General features: G+C 38.8%; 1 protein-coding gene across 1 annotated transcript in view; it reads right to left on the bottom strand.

The window, feature by feature from the left end:
* The window catches only part of cblb (Cbl proto-oncogene B, E3 ubiquitin protein ligase), a 200,784-nt gene that overhangs the window by 17,820 nt on the left and 168,985 nt on the right, over positions 1 to 13,979 (bottom strand). Inside the window, exons 11-13 of the mRNA XM_072585385.1 lie at positions 11,788 to 11,897; positions 2,355 to 2,492; positions 502 to 581 (exon numbers count right to left, since the gene is read on the bottom strand). Coding sequence (XP_072441486.1) covers positions 502 to 581; positions 2,355 to 2,492; positions 11,788 to 11,897 — 328 coding nt within the window. The remainder of the gene's footprint in view (positions 1 to 501; positions 582 to 2,354; positions 2,493 to 11,787; positions 11,898 to 13,979) is intronic.

The following is a 13,979-nucleotide window of genomic DNA, read 5'->3' as shown; positions in this document are numbered from 1 at the left end:
TTAACATTACAGGTAATAATTGTGGCGGCACGGTGGCACAGTGGTTAGCACTGCTGCCTCACAGCGCCGGAGACCCGGGTTCAATTCCCGCCTCAGGCGACTGACTGTGTGGAGTTTGCACATTCTCCCCGTGTTGGCGTGGGTTTCCTCCGGGTGCTCCGGTTTCCTCCCACAGTCCAAAGATGTGCCGGCCAGGTGAATTGGCCATGCTAAATTGCCCGTAGTGTTAGGTAAGGGGTAGATGTAGATGTAGGGGTAATGATGGGTTACGCTTCGGCGGGGCGGTGTGGACTTGTTGGGCCGAAGGGCCTGTTTCCACACTGTAAGTAATCTAATCTAATTAAGAACAGGTGGTAATATTTAAGTGAAGCGAAATACAAGGAGCAAGCTACATTCACTGTATTTGAAACTTCAATTTTATTATGGCTAATAATTGTTTATTTTAACTTATTTGCTTAAAATAATTTTAATATAAAAAGCCAAAAAGCAAATGTATTTTACCCATTTCCAGTGCCTTAGGTTTCTTTGCTTCTGATGTGTTGTTATGTATTCCATTAGCACACTGCCCATTTTCAAATACTCTGGAAAAATTAAACAGAACAAAAAATTAAACTGAAGAAAGTGACAGGAATTGGGAGAGTGAGACTTTGGAGAATCAGAAGCCAATATAAGTCAATAAGCACAGGGAGGACTGAGGAGGCTAATTTTTCTTTCAAAATGCAAAATCTACAGGAGTAACTGTAACAGATTTGTATTCTGTCCTCTCAACTCAGGGCAAATTCAAATTTGTTGGGAGATGATACACTTTATCTACTTATGGTAAAATAAACATTTTGGATTAAACTACCCTTTTAAATATTCATTCGTTTCATAGCACTCATTCAGTAGGGATCAGATAACATTCTGCAAATATGGTTAAAGTTAAAATCTATGAAACCTTTAAAAATATAAACAAGCTTTCAGAATAAGTCGATAATAAGTTTTATTTAAGCCTTTTAAACCTTCATTTGTAAAAGTATATATTAATTATCTATGTGGGCATATACACTGCCTACTCGAATGAATTCAAGTCAAAATTAGATCTAACTTTGGCGCCATGCTGCAACAGTTTAAGGACATGTTGATTCTCCATCCTCTGCTTTAGTTGCATCTTTGATTGGGGATTAAAAAAATAAATTTCAGACTAAAGTATCACTGATGCAGTCCATATTTATGTTGGATTCATACAATGAATTGATCTTGACCTTTGCTGAGTAAGAAATCATTTCAATAAAGTCTCAGAAGTTCAGCATTAAAGTACTTCTAACCAGAACTTTCATGGTGCATATACTACAAAGAAAATTTAAAATGTTTTAAAGTAGAGATTTTAATATCAAAATGAAATGCAGTTCTTATACTATCCAACTAATGGCACTCACTGTCAACACAACAGTCTCACACAGTCAACTGCAAATCAAATTTAACCCTCTGGGGTGCACCAAAACTGATGAACAAGTAGTCTTGGTTAAAAACGTACCAGTTAAAGAAACATAAAAGCTCAAATATGTAAGTCTGCAAAAAACCAAACAGCAGACACATTAACAAAAGTGGAGAGAACTTTGTTAATGTATTTCATAGTTGTAACTTGTTCAAATGTAATTGCGACTCTCAAATTTTATTTGCCCAATTTGAAGTGAGTAACTGTTACATAAATGTCTACAATGAAAAGATCACAATAGTAAATTATTCAAATCAGACTTTAATTCAATTAAAATTATGTTTCCTCTCCTAGAGCTGCCAAGCAGATGTGGATTCCAGTTTGGTTAACGTTGAAAGGAACCCAATAGCCTCCTAGCATGACAGGAAGAGCCCCCCAGTGATCATTGAGATTTTTGAGCTAACAAGTTTGTGTTCTAAAGGGCAAAATGTTCACAAATGCATCATGATAAAGGACAAAACCTAAAACATGGCAGGGAGAAAACCACCAGTCAAAAAAAAAAGTTGAAGTAACACACTTGATTGCAACTTAAAGGATAATGATCATTTGGGTGCGGTAACAGTGACCCTTGGAATTATACCTTAGCAAAGCTTCAACATTCTCAGCATCAGGAAACTGAAGAAAATTATTCAAGTGTTTAAAATGGAGGTTTATATTTTAGACACAAACTATTTATTTGTAGCCTGCTGTTTATCTATAACGAACTTGTTATCTTAGAATCTAGACAGTGCACAGTATTCATCAAGCTTTCAATACAAGCTAACAGGTTTTTTTTTGAAAGTACTTCAATACCAGTATTGTACTACAGAAAAGTAAAAATTATAACAATCATCACCTAATGCAACTAAATCAGACGAGTCAAGAAAAGGAAACCTACCTTGATGCACGAGGCTTCACAGTTTGCAAATGGGGAGTTTGCACAGGTATGGACACAGGATATGAGGATGGAATCTTGTATTCATCTTCATGAATCTCATTAAGTCCTCTTTGAATTTCTGAGTTTGGCTGTTGGTATCTACAAAAGTAAACCTTTGATAAATAGAATGATTCATTGCAAAGGAGTTCCCCATCAGAGAGCTTTACATAACATCCTGATTTCAAGCAGCTGTCACCATAATTGACAACAGCCCTGCTAAATGGAAGAAAGAATTTTGCAGTAGCATAATTACACAGTCCATAAACGCTGCAATTTATTCCCACTTGCATTAAATGCTTCCACACAATGCTTCTCATTTTAATTACACTGGCAACATGCTAAATTTGGCAACTTTAAATTAAAGCCTCATAGGAGGCAACTCATGGATGAAATGACAATTATCTATTTTTGGTGACCACAAAAGTCTGAGGATATATTTAATATGACTGCAGTCATTGGTCAGTCGCAAATTCAGAGGATTATCTCTGCCTACTGGTTATCACTGTTACACAAAATGCTGCAGTGCAATCATGTTTCATTGCAAAGATGCAGAATTCTTGACTTTGACTTTGCTCCTGCAAAGAACTGTTAACAAGGGATTATACAAAGTCCTGCAAACAAAGTTCCTACAGGAGGAAAACCAACAAAATGGTGCATCTTCATTGGACTATCTTGCTCATTTCCTTTAGCTGATATAAGAACTATTTCAATATTGTGATTAACAAAAAGACCTATCCCCATTCAACCTTTTCACCTTACGGATGTTTGTTATGAAAATCAGGAACAAAAAGGATGAGGAATGGTAAAATTAGCCTAAAATAAGCCTTTTTGAAATACGAATGTAACTTTGGCATTATGTTAACCAATAGAGTGAAAAATTAAAATTAATAAAAATAAGCTTCACAGACCTTTAACCTCTTTTAATTGCCCGAGATCATGCACCATCTTCCAAATAAAAAGAAATTGTAAATGACTGCAACTTCAATTTTTGCAGACAATGGTCTAATGGGATTTGTTTACCTTCACTCATTTTCCTTTTAGAATTACGCATTGCTGTTAAAGAAACAGGCGTTAAAAACCATGTTAAGTGGTGAGTTTAACATGGATATTCTTTGCTTTTGTACACAAATTCTTTTATGGATTGTTATCATGAGTGATGAACAAATTTGCTCAACTTCATCTGGCATCAGTTCAAATTAATTGATAAATGTAAGTGCTCTAGTATGCTAATCATTTCCTCTCAACTGCCAGTTTAATTTTGGCAGTGATGGTTCTTCAGTTGATTTTTTTCCCAATGAAATCTAAAAACTGAAATAATTGATTAAGGAGACTTTGTGGCAAAAAACTGAACTAAGTTATTCAATAGTTGTTTATACATTTCTTAATGATTATGATTTTGACCCTTCCCCTTGAAGGATAATGTCTAAACAAAAACACTATCATAGAAACAAATTGTCCAATGATTTCCTGAAATAGCAACCCATATGCAATATCTTGAAAATATCATTTTAGAAAATAAGTCCTGCCCAAAGCCACGTTTTACCCTTCAGGTGAGGGAGCAGCAGTAGCAACAAGTAATTATTAAGGACCTTTACAAATGAAACATCCCTAAGTATTTCATAGAGTCAAAAGTAAAATTCGATACCAAGCTACACAAGAAATATTAGCACACAAGGCTGATTTTTTAAAATGGCATTTGTTGAAGATGGGGGGAGAGATGGAGAGTGTTAGGGAGGGAATTATAGAATTTAGGGCCTGTACATCTGAAGGAATGGCTACCAATGGTGGAGCAATTAAAATCAGAAATGTTTATGTGGCCAGAATTAAAGAATGCAGATATTTTGGTCAGCTGCAGAACTGGAGTAGATTACAGACACAGGCAAGAGCAAAGCCAAGGGGAGATGTAAACAAGGCTGTGAAATTCAAAACTACCCAGTTATTTCACCAGAAATCAATGTACATCAACGAGCACCACAGATAACAGGAAATGTTGCAAGGTATGGACAGTAAATGTTTTAGCTGACCTCAAGGTTACAAAGGATCGATACAGGAGGACTGCTGGCCATGAACTGGAAGAGTCAGGTTTGGAGGTAACAAAGAGACTCACTAGGGTTTCTGCAGCAAATGAATTGAGGCAGGCATGCAGGTGGATGATGTGACAGATTTGGAAATTGGTGGCCCGAGTGTTGCATGTAGATGTGGTCAGAAGTTCATATCAAGGTGAAATATTACACTCAGACTGAATAGTTGAGTTCAGCCTAAATCAGCTGTCAGGGGGCAGGCTGGAATTGTTAAGTAGGGACTGAGATTTGTATCAGGGACTGAAGACAATAGCTTCATTCTTTCCAACTGAGAAATGTCTGCTCATATAGGAGTGGATACCAGACAACGGACTAGTACTTTAGAAATAGTGGAAGAGTTGAGGTGCTGGTGTGAGATAGTTCCAGATGTCATTTGTGCACATATGACAACTAACACTCTACTCATGGATGATGTTGCCAAAGGAAAGCATGGCAATAAAACAAAGGAAGAAGCTGAGAAAGACCTGAGAGAAAGACCAGAGCTAACAGTGTAGGGTAAGGAAGAGAAGCATCCACAGGTGATTCTTTGACTGCGATTGGCAGAACCAGGCAAAAGCATTCTTCCCCAGTTGGGTGACAGAAGATGGACCAACAATAATCAATGGCTGTGAAAGGTCAAGGTTAGAGGGACAGTTTCCATTGATCAAATAAGGTGTTATTTGTGCTGCTGAAAAGGGTAATTCCAATTCTCGGGCAAGAGTGGAAACCTGACTGAAGAAATTCCAAAAACGAACATTACATTTTCTACTTTTCAATGAATTTCTGTTGTGGAGTACAGAAATGCATCATAACAATTTGCTTAAAAGCATCGCAAACCTGCATCAAATTATCCCATGGATTAACATCAAACAACTCTGATGGCTCTTAGTTTAAAGTGAAAGTGGCATGCTTTATTGAAATGTTTGAGGCCATCTGCTACAGTGGCTACAGTGAACGAATGGATATGAGTCTCACCGGTAAGGTCAGCATTTATTGCCAAACTCTAATTAATGTCCAGAGAGCAGTACTAAGTCATCATCCTCAAAGTCTGCAGATCATCTGGTGTAGTTACACCCACAGTGGTGTTAGGGAAAGGGTTTCTGATATTGGATCAAGATAACAGTGAAGGATGGTGTGAGAGCTGGATGGGAACTGTCTGATGGTAAGCTTGGATATGCTGCCCTTGTTATTCCAGGTGCTAGATGTGGAGCAGATACTTCGTCTTGTGGGGTATTCTAGGATGAGAAGTCAGAGTCATAGGATCAAGGATAGCAAATTTAGAACAGTTGAGGAAAAACTAGTTCTCCCAAAGGGTTGTGAATCTGTTGAATTCACTACCCCAAAGTGCAGTGGATGCTGGAACAGTGAGTAAACTTAAAAGAGGAGTTAGACAGATTGTTAATTGGTAATAGGTTGAAGGGATATGGAGAGAAGGCAGGAAAATGGAGGTGAGAAGCATATATGAGCCATGATTGAATGGCGGCACAGACTCGATGGGCCGAACGGCCTAATTCTGTTCTTATATCTTATGAACTTATGCCATCTCTGGTTCTTTAGTCAACCACCTTATATGTGTGCCATCTAGACCCATCAATGTTTGGAAAAACTTTCACTTCATATATTGTATCTGTACACTTTATAACTTAAACGCTTACATCAAATCTCTTCATAGCTTTCAGTACTCCAAAGAAAATGATTTCAATTCTCCAGTATAGCCATATAACTAATATTTCATCTCTCGTGTTATTGCAGCAAATGTGGTCCACAAGTTCCAATAGAATTGTTGGCTTTATTTCAGTCACAACTCAGATCCTACTCAAATTATTTGTCGAATTCACAAAGCACACAGATAATGGAGTGTTCCGTTATATAGGACTTTGATAAATATTTCAAAAATGACAGTAATCATGACATCTATCCTATGAGATTATTGAGTAGAGTGCCATAGGGGTTAGTGTATGTTGAGCAGAATCTTAACTTTTCAGACTCACATGCAGAAGGAATGGTCCAATAATCTATTAGAGATTGGAAACCATTCTATAGTGAAACACATTTTTCCATGACGCCAGCATCTCAGCTCCAAGCATACTGATTGCTGAGCCCTCATTGAACAAAAGGAATGAAAAGGAGATGTTGGATGTTTGTCCTGTTACCTATTCACACTGCATCTTCTTTGGAGGTCCTATTTCAAGACTAGAAAGACAAAAACAAGGCAACATTTTCCAAGCACAAGGGCAGTAGGCTGGCTCCTGATATCATGCAGGCATGGATAGAGGTGATCAAGGAAGTGGGCAGCAGTAAGGTGCCTCAAAATAGACACCGTCCCAAGAGCTTCAAGGACCCCAAGATTGTTATATTGGTGTTTCCTTTGGAGCCTGGAATCATACACCAGGTAGACAAATGGCAAATCTGAACAAGAACACTTTATTGACTGTGCTCATACCACCATAGCCAGCTCTATACTGTATCCAAGTTCCAACCCCTCCTGGTTACCAAAACAGCTCTCTTAAAGGGGCAGCACCTCCAAATACAGAACAGCCTGCCTCCTTTTGTTTTAAAACTTGCATGAACAAACACACATAATATATATATATATATATATATAAAATAATTATCAAGATTATACAGACTCTTTAGCCAACATATATATGTAGTCAGGAATATTTACAAAAACATTGCAACATGGAAAAACAACTACTCCCCAATTGTACAAGACATTCCGTCCACAGACTATATCAATATGACTAATCACTCAGGAGAGTGTTAGGTCCTGGAAGAATGTCTTCTCTTCTCAGGAACTGTTTCTAATGCAGTCTCCCAGATTTCCGCAAGCTCCTGTTATTCCACAGACGTGTCTTCTCTAATGACCTGTTTTGCCTGTGATTCAGCTGTTGCTTCCTTTCAGGAATGACCAACCCTGACTTTGAGACACATGATTCAGGTTCAACACCTCTGGTCCCATCTGGGCCAGCTCTGTATTCTGAGGGACTTCCCCCAGTTGGGTGAGGCAACAACTATTCCACAGGTCTCCTCCAGACCAGTGCATCCCTATAATGTTTCATATATGACAACAATCATGTTTGAGCCACACCACTTGGATCCATTTTCCTCAGATGTATAACTTCAAGTCAACACAGTTTCTCCTCTTTGAAATACCTTTGACCTTCAGGTTCTTACCCTTCTGGCCATCTGTCCAACTTGATTTTGCTTTACCACCTCTCTGGTCTCTTCTAGTCACAATAAGTCAGCTGGTGCTTCAATATTCAGGACATCAGGTCACCGCATGCGGTATCTTAAGCATGCTGACAAACTTGTTGAGTCGCTGTTCTCGCAACCCCTCACCTTGTGAAACCTTTAAGGCCTGCTTCAAGGTCTGGAACAATTTTGTCCAGCTGGCTATTTATGAAATGAAGGGGATGTGAGCCGATCTCTCACACTGTCACAGGGTCATAAGAACCATACAGCATGGAAACAAACCCTTCGGTGTAATGAGCCCATACCGACCATGTTCCCAAACAAAACTAGTCCCACTTGTCTACATTTAGCCCATATCCCTCTGATTCATATACTTACCCAAATGTCTTTTAAATGTTGTAACTGTACCTGCATCCAACACTACCTCTGACAGTTCACTCCACATACAAACCACTCATATAAAAAGGTTGCCCCTCATGTACTTTTTAAAACTTTTCTCCTCTCGCCTGAAAAATATGCTTTCTATCCTGAGAGAAAACACTTGCATTTCACCTTATCTATGCCCGTCATGATTTTATAAACCTCTGTGATGTCACCCCTCAAACTCCTATGCTCCAGCGAAAGAAGTCCCAGCTTATCCAGCTGATTTTAATAACTCAAATTCTCCATTCCCAGCAACATCCTGATAAATCTTTTCTGAACCCTCTCCAATTTAATAATATCCTTCCTATAACAGGATAACCAGAACTGCACACAGTCCTCCAAAAGTGGCCTCACCAATGTCCTGTACAGCCTCAACATGATGCCTCAATTCAAATTCTTAAACAGGAGAAAGTGAGGACTCCAGATGCTGGAGATCAGAGTAGAGAGTGTGGTGCTGGAAAAGCACAGCAGGTCAGGCAGCTTGATGAAGGGTTCTTGCTCTTGCATGCTGCCTGACCTCCTGTGCTTTTCCTGCACCACACTCACAACTCCAATACTCAAATGTCTGAGCAATGAAGGCAAGCATACTAAAGGCCTTCTTAACCACCCTATTTCCCTGTGACACAAATTTCAAAATATTTTGGACCTGAACCCATAGGTCTCTGTCCAAAGACATTAACCAGAGCACTACTATTTTTTGTATACGTCCTGCCATGTTTGTTTTACCAAAATGCAATACCTCGCATTTATCAAATTAAACTCCACCTGCCACTCCTCAGCCCAGTGACCCAATTTATCAAGATCTCTTTATAATCTTAAATAACCTTCAGTGTCCACTATAGCACCAAATCTGGTGTCACCCGTGAACTTATTAATTTATACGTCTTCTATTTTCTCATCCAAATTGCTGGCATAAATGACAAACATAAGTGGACCTGGTACTGATCCCTGTGGAACACCACCAGTCACAAGTCTCCAGCCTGATAAACAACCCTCGACCACCACCCTCTATCTCCTTCAGTCAAGCCAGTTTTGTATCTGGCAAGCTCCTCCTGAATTCCACATGATATAACTTTACTAATCAGTCTAGCATGTGGAGCCTTGTCAAAGGGTTTGCTAAAGTCCATATAAACAACGTCTACTGGAGTCCACATAAACAACATCTTCCCCTCTGCCCAAATCAATCCTTTTGGTAACTTCCTCAAAAAACCCAATCAAGTTTGTGAGACAGGATCTCCTTCACACAAAACCATGCTGACTATCCCTAATCAGTCCTTGCCTCTCCAAATGCATGTCAATTCTACCCTTCAGAATCACCTCCAACAGCTTACCCACAACAGATGTCAGGCTTATAGGTATATAGTTCCCAGGCTTCTCCTTACATCTTTTCTTAAACAAAGGCACAACATTAGCCACCCTCCAGGCCCCCAGCATCTCACCGGTGGCATGATGATACAAATATTTCTGCTTGAGGTCCTGCAATTTCTTCCCTAACTTCCCACAACATCCTGGGATACACTTGATTAAGTCCTAGAGATTTAACTACCGTTACATTTTCCAAGACCTCCAGCATGTCCTCTTCTGTATTGTGAGCGGTTTTCAGATCAATATTTAATGCCCAAAGTTCTCTAGCCTTCATTTCTTTCTCCACAGTAGAAACTTACACAAAATATTCATTTAGTATCTGTCCCATCTTCTGACTTTCAACACACAGGGGACCTCTTTGATCTTTAAGGAACCCTATTCTCTTTCTAGTTGCTCTTTTGCTCTTAACGAGCTTGCATAATGTTTTTGGATTATCCTTAACCTTATCTGCCAAGGATGTTCATATCCCCTTTTGCCCCCCTAATTTTCCTCTTAAGAATGCCCCTACATTCTTTATCTTCAAGAGATTCATTTGAACCCACTTGTTTATATCTAATATTAAAAATCACAACACCAGGTTATAGTCCAACAGGTTTATTTGGAAGTACTAGTTTTCAGAGTGCTGCTCCGTCATTAGGTAACTAGTAGGGCAGGATCATAAGACAGAATTTATAGCAAAAGTTCACGGTGTCATGCAACTGAGACATTGTTCAATAGTTACCTGATGAAAGATGAAGGGGGAGTTCAGGTAGAAAGTCAAACACAATCTTATAGAATGATGGAGCAGACATTAAGGGCCAAATGGCTTTATAAAAATTCAATCCTAGAATGCAGGCATTGCTGTCTGGTCCAGTCAAAAGATATGCAGGTTAAGGTATATTGGCCATGGTAAATTGACCATTGTTGACAGTGTGTTGCTGGAAAAGCACAGCAGATCAGGCAGCATTCAAGGAGCAGGAGAATCGACATTTCGGGCAAAAGCCCTTCATCAGGAATCGGGGCATCCTGATGAAGGGCTTTTGCCTGTAACGTCGATTCTCCTGCCCCTCGGATGCTGCCTGACCTGCTGTGCTTTTCCAGCACCACACACTCGACTCTAATCTTCAGCATCTGCAGTCCTCACTTTCACCAAATTGGCCATTATGTCTAGGGACATGCAGGCTAGGTGGGTTAGCTATGGGAAATGCAGGTTTACAGGGATAGGGTAGTGGGGTGGGTCTGGATGGGATGCTCTTCGGACAGTCAGCGTGGCCTTGTAGGGATTCTATGATTTATTGCCCATCCCAGATATCCTTAAAAGGTGGTGGTGAGCTGTCTTCTTGATGTGCTGTCATCCATTTGGTGTAAGTACCCACAATGCCATTGGGGAGGGAATTCCAGGATTCTGACCCAATGATACTGAAGAATATATTTCCAAGTCAGGATATAGGATAATGAGTAGCCTGAAGGGGATCCTGCAGGGGATATTGTTCCTATGTATTTGTTGCACTTGTCCTTGTAAACAGTAGTGGTTGTAGGCTAGTCTGACATATTATTTATCTTGTAAAGATGCTTTGCTATTTCAGGATGAAAGCTCAATAACAAGAATTCGTAAGTTCCTTGTAATTCTTCAAGTGTGGAAGTAAAAGATTTTCCAAGGAAAATACAGCCTTCTAAAAGAGATACATCTGCACAACTAAATGCGGACCACAGGTATATTGATAACTGTTGTGAAATAGTATTTTCAAAATACATTTGCTAATGTAGACCAAACTGTCAATTTTCCCATCCACATTCATGTAAAAGGATAAATTTGCAATTTAGTTATTAAACAAAGCGACATTTCATTTCTCTTTAAAATTGTAAGCCGTGCTGAATCATGCATTCACATGAAACATTCACTCTACAGCATTACACCAAAGTAACTTCTCTTTTCTGTGCATGCCTGCATAGTAAAGACTGGGAAAAAGGAATACTCATCACCAAGCCTGACTCTGATCACATTAAATGGCTTTCCAGCAGAGGTGACTAAACCATAATCAGGAATACCACTTGACCCCGTCCTACTGTGGCACAGATACCAAACTAACGCCTTAATCATTGATAAAATCATTGCAGACAAGTAATTGAACTGAGCACCTTTCCAGTTAGTATAAGCAGGATCATGCTGACAGAATAAAACCATAACTGTCGGGATTAAATGAATACTGATAACTGTAGTAAAAAGATCATGCTCCAAGTTTCCCCAATCTTTACACTAATAAAAAGCATGATTTAGGATTACTAAGCTATGATAAAGCTACCAAAACTCTGTATTGGTGTACTCAATCGTGCAACATAGTCATTTTTCAACAAAATTAACATCAACTCACTTTGTGTTGTTGGGAAATGCTGTAATTATTGATGGTGGTGGTGGTGGTGGAGATTGGCGTGGAGGAGGTACATCATATTCATCAGTCCGCAGAAGTCCATTGGTAACTGTCTATTAAAACAGTGAAAAAATTATTGTTTACAGAAGAAAACCTTCAACGTTTGCCATCTAAGTAGCTTTAAAACAGGCATTTTTGGTTTACCCACCAATTTATATATCATTAATAATTATACAATCATGCAACAATAACAGTGCATACTTATATTTGTTGGTTTGCATTAATGAATGACCTTGAATGAAAATTCTAAATATAGGATGACCAAGATCAATGGCCTATTTAAACACAGCACTCTGAAAGTATCTGAATCACATAAAACCATATACTTTCCTTATATTTGAAGTTTTTCTTCCATATTGTACTCAACACTGGCTAAACAATTTGATAGTGCAAAGATAACAAGTACAAAGGCAATGACCAGAGACAAAAAAAAATTAAAATTGTAAATAATGTAACTGCTGAATAAGCAATAAAAGCAGATGGTGGACATAACAACATTAAATATTTGCATTAAAAGTGTACAGCTCCAAATGAAAAAAAAATCCTAATTCTACATCATGTAATCTGCCATAACATGATCCAGGATATAATCACAGCTTGATGGAAACCAGAAGACCTCCCACGTTTAAACATAGCAATTAGTTCACTATAGTTAATTCACTGTTAAGGTGCAAGACTGGTTTATCATCAACTTCAAGGGGAGTTTGCTGCAAATAGACATAGCACCTCTCCAAAAGTCATGATAGCTTTATAGTTAAAATTCTTGCAGAAAGCAGATTTTACACATCACGATATGTGCACAGCAATGGAAAGTAACCACTCCAATGCAAGGGACCTGCACAACCTAAAAGAAAGGTACCAATCTTGATAGTAACAATCAGAAAACAAACCAATCCCAATGCTTACACTTGCTCCTTGCACTTAATATCATGACTACGGAGCCACAATAATACACAAATCATCTTAAACCAGAAATATCTCTCGGTACCTAATTTCTTTTTCAATGGCTCAGGGCTTAGTTTCATTTGCATTCCTCATTTTCTACCATGTAGCTGAGCCTTCCCCCTATAAATCTGCTAAATCAAATGTTTTCTCAGGTAATGGTTCTGAAAGAGTTAATGTTGGAGGCTGGATTAAGCTCCACCTAATCTGATGATGTCATACAGTCTTGCAAGGGAAAAATTGGGAGAATAAATCTGGATCAAGAAGGGAACAGATGTGACATCTGTCTCGCCCAACAGCCTTAATAACAATGTCTAACTAGCTAATGTTAGGACTAACCAATGATTGTTCTTCTACCACTGAAACCAAATAAGCCCTTAGACCCACTCAAAGAAAGAGGAATGATACAGCATCCTTCTACATACAAACTGACATGTCAGTGTTCAGTGTTATTGCTTAACAGCACGAGGAATAAAAGTGGAAAAAATCCATTGGACCCAGGGAAGAAATTTCTAGAAGATCAAGTGAATTGGCAGGTTTAAAGTCTTGACTGCTTTAAGAAATGCTCATACAGACTGTCAGACTGCAAACATTTGAACAGGCAGTGAGCAAGAACATGTGGAAACAACCAAGACCAAATATTCTAGGGACAGATTTGATCAAAAATTAAAAGTCTAGCCCAACGACAACAATGTATCCATTGCTGAAAATCCACCTGTGTCATTAATATCCTTTAGGGAAAGAAATCTGCTCTCTTCACCTGGTCTAGCCTATTATATCACTCCACATTCATAATGTGATCGACTCTTAACTCCCCCTGGGCAATTAGGGATAGACAGTAAATGCCTTTTGAAAAACTTACTATTAAATGTGATTGCCTTATTCAAAAAAGGGAATAGGGATAATCCTGGGAACTACAGACTCGTCAGTTTTGCGTCTGTGGTGGGCAAATTGTTACAGAGGATTCTGAGAGAGAGGATTTATGATTACTTGGAAAACAATAGTTTGATTAGAGATAGTCAGCATGGCTTTGAGAGGGGCAAGTCATGCCTCACAAGCCTTATTGAATTCTTTGCGGATGTGACAAAACACATTGATGAAGGTAGAGCAGTGGATGTGGTGTACATGGATTTTACCAAGGCATTTGATAAGGTTCCCCAAGATATGCTCATTCAGCAAGGAAGGTGGCATGG

This window comes from Chiloscyllium punctatum, chromosome 15 (genome assembly GCF_047496795.1).
Source record: "Chiloscyllium punctatum isolate Juve2018m chromosome 15, sChiPun1.3, whole genome shotgun sequence".
Lineage (NCBI taxonomy): Eukaryota > Metazoa > Chordata > Chondrichthyes > Orectolobiformes > Hemiscylliidae > Chiloscyllium > Chiloscyllium punctatum.
Note: the sequence above shows the minus strand (reverse complement) of the source record. Positions and strands in the feature narration are given on the sequence as shown.